The following is an 11,410-nucleotide window of genomic DNA, read 5'->3' on the forward strand; positions in this document are numbered from 1 at the left end:
TACAATCCAGAGCTGGAAAAACTGAGGAAAATCATAAGAGATCTACAACCTATACTCCAGGAGGATGAATTACTGAAAGAGATATTCCCATCCCCACCAGTACTGGCCTTCCGACAGCCACCCAACTTAAAACACAAGCTAATCAGAAGTAAACTTCCATCACAGACTGAAAAGGAACAGAAGGGCACACGTCCCTGTAATTTATCCAGTTGCAAACTATGCCAAAACATTTCACAGGACCCCACAGTCATCCACAAAGGAAAGATAGTCAACATAAAGGAATCTTTCACTTGCTCATCTTCCAATGTGGTATATATCATTCAGTGTAAAAAATGTAACGAAGGATGCTATATTGGAGAAACAGGCCAGATGCTTAAGACAAGATTCAATTTACATAGACATCACATGAACAATACTGGTGCCAGTAGGGCTCCCACCCCTGTTGGTCAGCATTTTACAGGACCAGGACACTGTACCAGTGACTTTACAGTGAGAATCCTGAAAGGTAACTTTAAAACCATACATAGTAACATAGTAGATGACGGCAGAAAAAGACCTGCATAGTCCATCTAGTCTGCCCAAGATAAACTCATATGTGTATACCTTACCTTGAATTTGTACCTGTCTTTTTCAGGGCACAGACCGTATAAGTCTGCCCAGCAGTATTTCCCACCTCCCATCACCGGCTCTGGTACAGACCGTATAAGTCTGTCCTCCCCTATACAAGAACGTAAGACCTTTGAAGTCAGAATGATTGAATATTTTAATACCCAACAGAAAGGACTTAACAAGGATCTGGGGTTCCTAGCCCATTATAAACCATAAAGCTGTATTTCTCTGTTGATCACCCCACCCGTCACCTATCCACATCCATCCTGTTAGAATATCAATGATATGCTTTGATGTCCCCATGCATACCTCCTACCTACCCCCATCCTCCCACCCTGTCAGACTGTCATAGTAATGCTTGAATGTTTTCACTTATATACACTGTCAGCTAGCACATTTGCTTATTTCCGATCTGACGAAGAAGTGCAACCTTTGAAAGCTAATCAAGAAATGTATTAAGTTATGTCCAATAAAAAAGGTATCATCTTATTTTCTTTTGTTTGATTTCTATTGATTCTCAATCAAAAGAAACTGAAATGAATAATAGGTAACACCCTTCATACAGTGAGGAATAAAGAGGGATTAAAACCATAATGCCTACAGTATATACCGTGCTTACCACTATCACACAAAGTAAGTCACCGTAGTAATGGAGATTGTTCTGCTGAAGTGATATCATAATGAAAGTGTGATGTCACAAGCTCCTGCCCAGTTACAGTGATGTTTGTTCGGATTCACTGAGCTGCTGAGAAGCGACGCTCAAGGCAGAGAGTTCATTCTAGTTTTAGCTTCATATTTCAGAACAAATTTCCAGTCCTAGGATCTGATGGGAGACTGGAAAACTTATATCAACACATTTCTGAAGGAGAACCATGTGGAAGACATGGCTATTGTTGGACATGCTGACAATAGGTCAGTGTGGGCTTCCAAGCCGGGGGGACTGTTGGCTGCCATCTCCCCCCAGGAGGTGGGAGTGATCACAGGGCAGGATCGAAAGGGTTTTCTGCAGACAGGTATTACTGTGGCAGGTAAGAAGTGCAGTGTGATCCGTGATAATCTTCTGAAGGAGAATGACTGTGTAATGGACATCCGAACCAAGGGTGGTGACAGTAGATCCATCTGCATTGGGATGACCCACAAGGCTCTGGTCTTTATGATGGGACAGAAGGGGGTCCACGGTGGATCTCTGAACAAAAGGGTGCATGATATTGTGAAGGCCATGAAAGCCAGTGGAAGCTGAGAAGGAATGAAGAACTCTATGAAATCCAGTAGACACCACACCCAAGTTCCATGTCTTTAGGAGTAAGAATTAAAAGCAACTGCATTTTCCCACTAATATTACTGTGTGTCTTGAATTCTAGGGATGGTACCGAGTTGGGGGAGGGAAGCCAATGAAGTTAGATTGGTGTTTGGGATGAGGATGGCTGCTGAGGGTATGCTGGCTTTGGATGGGGTGGAGTGGGGTGTAGGTACTGAAAATATGATTCTGCATTTGGGGAAGAGGGTTGACATTGTTAGTAATGGTAGTAATAGCTCATGGTGGTAAATGGCTTGTAAGCAGCTTCTGGCCACAGGCTGACCTAACCCTTGAATGACTCCAGGCATTGAATATCCAGATATGTCCACTGACCTGGAAGTTAACTGGACACCAGTTATTTTGCTATCCTAACTTTATGTACTAATTAGCCAAGTAACGATTGAATATTGCCACTAACCAGCTAGGTTGCTGCTCCACCCTAACTCCGCTCCCAGCCTGCCCCTAACTCTGCCATGGCCTGAGCCTATCACTGTCCCCAGCCCACCCCTACCTCTGCCCCAGCCTACCCTATCTCCGCCCCAGCCCACCTCTAACTCTGCCCTAGCCCACCCCTAACTCCGCCCACAGCTCGCCCCTAACCTAGCCCATTTGGGGATGGCCAGTTAGCAGTGATAATCAGTAGCACTACCTGGTTAAGTACTGCTGACTATTGGTTGCCAGCTAGTTCAGCTCTCCAGCACGGTTAAATCCTTTTCAGTATTGCCCCCATTGTGATTATTTTTGATAGATTTTTAGAAAAACCTTTATTAAAACAACCAAAGGACTCACTCTTTAATACTTCCTTCACTTTTGTTTCGCTTTTTGGAGAGGGGGATGGGGTGTTTGCCAGATACTGTTCTACTGCTTAACTGGTGTTGAGTCTTCATTCACAACTGTCCAGGTTCTTTTTATCTGGTTTTGTCCCCTCTCTTAACTTACTTCAGTTATTGTAGCAAGTCTTTGGCTGGAGCACCGGGAATCTTGTCTGGAATCCTGTAATGATGAGACAATAAATCTAACCACTAGGTGTCACCATTACACCATAGCCATTATTCTTTCCCCTCAGAAGCCGTCAGCACAGCTTCCATAACATCCTCAACCCCAGCCAGAATTGGGAATTGAAAACCTAACCTAGGAGTGAAGTTGCATTCTGTGGGAAAAGGTGGGGTATAAGTGCTCTAAAATAAAATAAATAATAAACCCAGGTCCTGCAATGTTACCAGGCCAGCCCCAGAACTATTTGCTTTTAAATAGAGGGGGACAGAAGACCGTGGTGGGGTGGGGTGATAAGAGGTTGGTGAGGATATGGTGATTGGCAAAATCTAGGAAAGATGCGATGGGAGAAGGTGAGAGTTACAACCCTGGAAAGGAATGATAGGGTAGAAACTGTGGATGGGAACTGGTGTGATGGAAGGGACTGATAATGGGAAGACTGGAGGAATGGTGAAGATGGGAAATGTGAGGGGTGGGGTCAAAAAGAGACTAAATTCAAGAATCAAAAGGTCTAAATGAGAGGTGGAAAAACAGGTTAGCACTGGGAACAGGAGGCAACAGAAGCAGACAAACAGGCAGGTGGCAATAAAGTCAGTTCAAGATCAAGAAGGAACAAAATTCCAACAGAACCTTTGTATCAGTAAGAACTAGAAGTCTACAAAAGAAGCAAATCCTGCAGAAAGGCTGAAAGGGAACCCTGGTCTGAGATAGTTGTGAAACTGGTTCTAGAGTTTTCAGGTGACTGAATAATAACCCACTGTGGAAGGCAGTGGATTGGGAAGCTTCAGGGTACTGCATCAGCCCCGTCTGCATCACATGAATTAGCTCTTTAGATTTAAGCCACACAGTGCAGGTCTCACCAGACTTGGGTCAGAATTCCTTCCTGCACCACAGCGCAAAAGAAGCAAGATGGTGATAGCTGCAGTGCTGGACATAGCAGCAGCTGCAGCTCAGAGGAAGGGGTGGGGGGTGATTGGTAGAAATGGCCACATTGGCAGCTCAGGGTGGGTTGGCAGTAGCAACAGCATCAGCAGTTCAGGGGAGAGCACCAATTCAGTTTGGAGGGCTGCACCAGAAGCTCCATTCTCTTTTACAGCTCAATATACAAAAGTCATCTGAAAATGTTTTCATATTTTAATCCTTTTGGGGTTGGTAAACGTAGCCACTATTCTAGAATTTGATAGATTACCCAGTGGAAGAAAGTCTAGTAACTGATTTATGTATTTTATGAACCATTGTGCTAAGTTTAAAAATAACCTGCCCAATATTTAGCACTATTTAACTGGTCAGAACAGATGCTGACCGGTTAAAAAGTGCTTACCTGGGTATCCTCCGCTGAATATCAGTGGTTAGTGGCTGGCAGATAACTGGTTATATCACACTAAGGGCCCTGCTTATAAAGCTGCATTATAGGTGTGTTAGTATTTTTAATGCGCGTTAACAATGTATGTGCGATAACCACGTACATGCCTACAATATCTCTATAGGTGACTACATAAATGTAGATGTGTTAAAAATGCTGTCGCCCCAATTTTTAAAAAACAGGTTTGGCGGTCATATTTGGCCGTGTCAAACCCTGGTATATCTTTGGCTGGTTTAAAGATAACCGAATATACAGGAATATACTAGATTCCGCAAACATCTCAAATAGTTCCTTTTCAAACAAACCCTCACAAAGAACAACCATATCTCAAACAACTAATTATTACCTGAATTGGTTATTACTCTATTTACCATTAAATTTCCCTTTGCTTCTTGTACAATTCCTCATTCATAATAGATTTTCTAAATGTTAAACATCCATAGCTATCCCACTACGTTTATGATACTGTACTGTAAAATTGGACTCTTACAACAAATTACTTTCTTATGCATTATTCTTTTTAATGTATCCTACACTAAGCCACATTGAACTCAAACTTGTTTGGGATAATGTGGGTTATAAATGTCACAAATAAATAAATCTTTTCCCCCTATTTTAGACAATTTTCCAACAGGTAAGCACTGGGAAGTGCAGGTTTCTTCCCAGCAGTAGCAGATCTTGTCTCAGCATCCCATCTGTCTCCCTTTCACTGCAGAGCTTCTTGTCTCCCTGCCTCCCATCCCCAGAGCTCCTCTTGTGCCCACACTGGGAAGGGTCTGTCTCTTTCCTTTCTACCCAATCCCATACTAGAAGGAATTTGTCTCCTTTCTTTATACCCTCCAGACCAGAGCCCCTGCTTCGTCTCACCTTCAAAGTGGACGTCTTCCTTTTTCTCAGCCCTAGACCTCCCTGTTCTACACTGAGAGAGACTCCATTTCCCAGAGTTCTCCTCTGTCTATCTAACATCCAGTTGCATTACTCCCCACATCCCTTTCTTCTCTTTGCATGAGTAGTTCTCAAAAAAGAAGTGAGCAACTAAATTATTTAAAATACAAACACTATGTGACAGAAGATTCCCTGATGTGGCAGCTGGTGAGATGGGGAGGCACAGAGCCATGTGTGTCTGTGCCTGATGTCATACGCATGGTTTTAAGCATTCAAGTCTGAGTGTACATGAGTGTGCATGTATTCAGTTTTCCATGTGGGGATGGTGCACCTATGTCTTTGTGTGTGTGCGTGTACGCATTCACATGTTTGTTTGAGAGTGTGTATTTAAGGGGTGCTTGTGTAGGCTGCAAGTTGCTCATAAAGTTCTGTAAAGTGGGTCAAAGCTGTAGAACTAGGAAGAGCCACAACCAAGCAGCTGTAACCACCCTCATGCATACTCCTTCACTTTAAGATTCTGACAGCTGTGTAGGTCAGAAAATGTTGTGAAAACTTGGCATTAGCATTTCAGAGATAATCCCAGCTTATTTTGGCCTGAAACAAAAATGTTTTGGCAGAAGTTAACAAGCAAACTGTCAATGGCGTAATTTATTTGAAATTGGAATGATCCGGATAATTCAATGCTAGCCAGTGAATTTTCCAAAGATCAGATGTGAGAATAGATGCAAATACAGAACATAGGACAGGGCTTCACAGGGAGAGATCTATGAGTATACTGTGGGATGCAGCAAGGTCTTATTGCCTCTCCCCATCTTCTACTGTGGGATACAACATGAACCAACTATTCTCTGCCCTCCATGGGATGCACATACATCCTGTAACTGTGGGATAGAGCAACTCTTGTACACCCCTCCCCACCCCCATGAGAAACAACAAGCCCTGACCACCTCTCCACTTCTAAGCCTTTTCAATGGGATAGATTAAAGATCTAGCCATATCTCCCCTACCATGGGATACATTAAGGTGAGTTTGGTCCCCTCCCACTGTGGGAAAGAGAGAGGTCTGAATACCTTTCCTCCATGCAATTCAATAATACATGTGCATACTCTCTCTCTCTCTCTCTCTCTCTCTCTCTCTCTTCCATTGGTGAAGTCTCATTGCCCTATTCCCCATGAGAGACAGTGAGATCTGATTGCCCCACTTCTCATGAGATACAATAAAGTCTGTATGCCCCACTTCTCCTGAAAAACCATGAGACTTGTATGTTCCACGCCCCATGGGACACAGTGAGATGTATATGCCCCTCTCCCTGTGAGATACAATGAGGTCTAAGTGAATGTCTTCAGAAAGGTGGTTAATAAATCCCAATAAATAAATAAACTGCTTTTACTATATTCTCTGGCAATTAATTCCAAAGTTTAATTACACATTGAGTGAAGAAATATTTTCTCTGATTTGCTTAAAATGTACTGCTTTGTAGCTTCATTGTGTGCCCCTAGTCCTAGTATTTTTGGAAAGAGTAAACAAGCGATTCACGTCTTCCCATGATGTATGCCCCACTCCCCATGGGCTATAATGAGATCTGATTGCCCCAATCGCCATGAGATACTGTGAAATCTATATACCCCACTCCCCATGGTATACAGTGAGATCTATATACCCCACTCCCCTGGTATACAGTGAGATCTATATGCCCCACTCCCCATGGAATACAGAGATATATCTATATACCTCACTCCCCATGAGCTATAGTGAGATCTATATGCCCAACTATCCCTGAGATACATTAGGGTCCTTATACCCCACTCCCCATGAGATATAGTGAGTTCTATATATCCCACTTCCCATGAGATACAGTGAGATCTATAAACACCACCCCCATGGGATACAGTGAGAAATGAATTGCTCCTGCCCCTCTCCCTCATGGGATACAGCAAGATATGCCCTCCCCTCCCTTCACAAAGGACATAGTGAAGGCTGAATACACTTTCTTTCCAAATTAGAAACTTGGCTTCCTTCCCAGTATAGCCCTGCCACTCCCAATTAAATATCCCAGTTTGCCATTTGTTTTCCAAGTAAATACGTCATTATGAGAAAAAAGTAGCAAATCTTTAATGAATATAATTATTAATGATAATAATCAGAACCCAAGTTGCAATGTTTGAATCTCTTTGTAGTATGCTCTTGATGAAGTTATAAATAATAATAACAATAAACATAATTTTTATAGATCATTTTAACCTACAGCTCAAAATAGTTTGCAAAGCCAATCAAGAATACTTCCACAGAATCCTGTAGTCACAATTATAAAATTCAATTTATAAAATTAGTAGTATTAAGACTAAAGAACAAATCCGATTTTGCTGAAAGCACTTGGTGAATAACCAGGTTTTCAATGATTTTCAAAATTTAAGAAAATCTTTTTCACTTAACTCTGTCGGCAAGGAATTCCACAAACTCGGAAATGGTTTCAAATGTGTAGACATCAACTGAGTGAAGGAGAATACTGGAAGGCTCCGAGACAAGCCACAGCAATCATATTTTACCTAGAGTTGTTTAGCTCAATGCAATTGTCTTCTCAGAATGGCTCTTCATGCAGACTTTCTGCAGAGAAAAGAGAAACATAGCATTGCTTCTGAGCTTTATAGAGTTCCTTGTCCTGTGTGGCAGAGAATCCTGCTAAAGGCCTTTCGGAAGTCTCTGTTGAAGACAGAGTAGAAAATGGGGTTCAGGCAGCTATTGCAGTAACCCACCCAGAAAAAAAAGTTGAAGAGTGGCTTGGAGATGTTGCAACTTTCCCTGCAGACTGAATTTAGGCTGTACGTAAAAAAGAAGGGGAACCAGCAGATGACAAAACCCCCAATCACCACGGCCAGGACAAAGGTTAATCTCTTCTCCCTGAGCTGTGCCTGCCGTGCCTTAGAGATAAATGTAGACTGCTCTCTCCTCTGCTGTCCAGCAGTCCTGCAGAGCACCCCAGTCAGCCTCTTCTTTTGTGCCTTAGACTCCTCCAGCTGGGGTGGCTTTGGGTGGTGATTTGAACAGGTACTGGCACCATGATCTTGGCTAGTATTTGCCAGATCTTCCTGGGGCTGGTTACTCTTGGAACTCTGGCTATTTGTTATCTCAGCCTTTTGCCTGCTGTGGTAGGACTGCCCAGCTGCAGAGCTGTTTTTAGCTACAAAGGCCATACATGTTCTTTGCTTGGCAACTTGGTAGATCCTACAGTAGACCAAGATCATGATCAAGCATGGAGCGAAGAAGGATATAGTACAAGAGGCAAGCACATACCACATGTTATCATTCAGCAGACACTCCCAGTCCCTGTGCTTGGATGTCAATAGTGGTGGAAATGAGATAACAGCTGACAAGATCCAGATCATAGCAATTATGCTTTTGATCCTCTTGCGGGTCCTCTTTAGACCATAACTGATAGCCTTGGTCACTGACCAGTACCTGTCTAAGCTGATAGCACAGAGATGGACAATGGACGAGGTACAGAAGAGAATATCCAACGTGAGGTACAGGCTGCAAAAAATGCTGCCAAAATGCCAGTACCCCATAATTTCATTTGCAAGTGAGAAAGGAATAATTAAGATACTCACTAAGATGTCGGCTGATGCCAGAGATACCAGGAAGAGATTCTGTGGTGCTCGGAGGGCTTGACTTGAACAAACTGCCACCACCACTAAAGCATTGCCGATGAGTGAAGACAGGATGATGGTTAACACTGCCAGGATGATTAGAGCTGTCCCAGCAGGAGTGTACGGGAGGCTCCAGGCTTCTTTACTAGTGAAATTGGAGGTATTCAGCATGAGGTCAGCAGTCAGACTGCTATTCTCCATCTCAGTTACAATTTCCTTCCAGTTCTGGTCCTGAATTTAGCCAGATCAGCATGAAGTAATGTGAGCAGTGAGCACCACTTGCAGAATTCCCCATAGATGCAAAGTTATTTGGGCAGACAAGCTAAGACTCCACATTTTCAAGTCTAGGGAGGAACATGAGACCAGCAAGAAAGAACATTTCCCAGTTAATTAGATGAGGAGACGTGATAGTTAAAACCCACATAATTACAGAAATGTCTCAATCATTTTTGGGAGAACAAGGATGAGAGTTCCCTGAGCTGTGACAGGTGGGACTCGCCTTGGCATGGGGCCTGTTTCCTGTAGGACTCTGGATCTTTGACAGATAACTTAGTCCTTACTGAGGGGCCCCTGGGCTGTAATAGGTGAGACTCGCCTCACTGTGAGACCCAAAGTAGTAGCAGATGAAACTCCTTTTGCAGAGAGGCTTGAGGCAGCATCAGAGGTGTCCTAAGTTCTTCTCATGAAGGATGAGTGATCGCAGACAGTCCCCAGGAAGTTTTAGCAGTATAATATTAACTCAAAAGAAAAGCGGAAATAAGCATGAGAATTCCTCTTCTGTTGTACTTCTCTCTCATATTTCTTTGGCTCTGGGCTGGTGCAGGATAAGACAGGCAGCAGCCAGTGCTCTGATCTTTCCCTCACTACAGTCATGTCCCGTTCCCCCCCCCCCCCCATCCCAAAGCTCTTCCCACACCAGGGGAGGGGAGACATGACGAAGAGAACTACCCAAACACCTCAAGGCCAAATAATAGAAGCTTTTATTATGTTCTTAAAGGGACACCTCACTGCTATAGTCAAACTCCCTGTGCAAATATCATGCATGCTATAACCAAATCTGAAATATAGAGAAGTGCACCACCCAACCCCATATACACAAATATCTGAAATACAGTAGTGTGCTCACTGTATTAGTTCATTTAATGCACAGAAATAATATTACAAACAGGACAAGGAATGGGAAAGTCGCACAGGTGAATAACAATGAAGAAAAGTGTGGTTTAAATAAATAAAGAGTCCAGAAATAAGATTAATCATAAAAACATAAAACAAAAGACTCTAAGGTGATACCATTTTATTGGACTAACAATACATTTCTTGAGCAGCTTTCAACAGTGCCTTCTTCAGGTCACAACAAAATGATAACATACAATTAGGGGATACTCAAAGATAAACTGGAGTAAATGTAATACAAGTACTATCAACACAATACTCCAGAATACCATGTATGCTCTACAAAACTATTTATTTTACTGACACACACTATCAAACCTATCGAGGAGGCTTTAGGGAGACCGGAATAGACAATGTTACAATAGTCCAGATAGGAACATACAAAGAAGGGTGGAAACAAAGTATTGTTGAGGCTACTGTGGAGAGTGTGGATGAAATAAAGGAGTGAAAGCAAGGGTAACACCCAAATACTTAAGGGACTAGATTAACTGAAGGGAGGTACTTTGAAGCATAGGAGTGAGAGAAGAAGAGACCGACTGGCTGCATATCAAGATGGCAACAGAATTAGAGGGATTAAGGACAAAGTGGTTGGTGGTGAGCCAGAATTCTATCTTATTTAAGCAAAGTTGAAGAGCTTAAAGATCAATATTTGATGGGTTTTGAGGGGAGATCAACAAAATATCATCAGCATAGATAAAGAACTTAACTGAAGTTGATTATATAAGAGAGACCAGAGGACTTAAGAAAATATTAAACAAGAAATTGAACGATAATTTGCAGCGGTCTTTTAGAATAGGAGAAAGAGTTACTATTTTCCAAGTCTCAAGAAATGAATCCAAAGATAAGCTATGATTAATAATAGAAAGTGCTAAAGGCTATAACCCCTCTGCATCTAATTTTACCCAAGAAGATGGAACAGGATCTAATTAGCAAGTAGTAATGTGGGTTTTTGACATTAGTTTAGAAAGTGATACAAGAGTCTGTAGGTGAAATTCAGACCATGCTGGAGTTTCCACTGAAGTGACAGGGGAACTTCCTACATGCATAACAGTAGTTACTGTGGGTGTCATAGGTGTCAGGCTCGCCAAGAAGGAACGTGAGCCCTTGTGCTCGATGGAGGAGGATTCCTCCCCGAGCTGTCGGTCAATCCCGAGTTCCTCCTGTGTCACCCTCCGTTCCCCAGGGGTTGAGCCCCCAGGTGCAGGAAGCCAACAGCAGGAAGAAATGAGTCCAGAACAAAGTCCACAGGACCCGGCCTAGCCATGGGAGAAACAAGGACCAGAAGCAGACAGCAGAGGAGACAGGAATGGCAGAGGTCAGTACCAGGCAGCAAACAATAGCGAATCCAGGATCAGGCAGAGGTCAAGACCAAGAAGCAGATGTGAAGGTCTCCAGAAGCACTGCAACTACCCAAGGAACTGAGCAGAAGCCAAAGCGTGGAAGGAC

At 43.0% G+C, this 11,410-nt stretch overlaps 2 protein-coding genes across 2 annotated transcripts; one reads left to right on the top strand and one right to left on the bottom strand.

Moving 5' to 3' along the window:
* Positions 1 to 1,070: 1,070 nt before the first annotated feature.
* Positions 1,071 to 1,895, top strand: PFN3 (profilin 3). The gene has a single exon (XM_030212969.1). It carries the CDS (start codon positions 1,436 to 1,438, stop codon positions 1,847 to 1,849), a length of 414 nt encoding a protein of 137 aa, XP_030068829.1. The 5' UTR covers positions 1,071 to 1,435; the 3' UTR covers positions 1,850 to 1,895.
* Positions 1,896 to 7,370: 5,475 nt separating this feature from the next.
* Positions 7,371 to 9,490, bottom strand: LOC115476142 (alpha-2Da adrenergic receptor-like). Its single transcript, XM_030212339.1, has one exon. It carries the CDS (start codon positions 8,990 to 8,992, stop codon positions 7,790 to 7,792), a length of 1,203 nt encoding a protein of 400 aa, XP_030068199.1. The 5' UTR covers positions 8,993 to 9,490; the 3' UTR covers positions 7,371 to 7,789.
* Positions 9,491 to 11,410: the final 1,920 nt, after the last annotated feature.

The sequence above is a fragment of the Microcaecilia unicolor genome, chromosome 8, assembly GCF_901765095.1.
Source record: "Microcaecilia unicolor chromosome 8, aMicUni1.1, whole genome shotgun sequence".
Taxonomy (NCBI): domain Eukaryota; kingdom Metazoa; phylum Chordata; class Amphibia; order Gymnophiona; family Siphonopidae; genus Microcaecilia; species Microcaecilia unicolor.

Coding starts and splice junctions, on each gene's coding strand:
- PFN3 (XM_030212969.1), top strand. CDS start 1,436: ATGGGAGACTGGAAAACTTATATCAACACATTTCTGAAGGAGAACCAT.
- LOC115476142 (XM_030212339.1), bottom strand. CDS start 8,992: ATGGAGAATAGCAGTCTGACTGCTGACCTCATGCTGAATACCTCCAAT.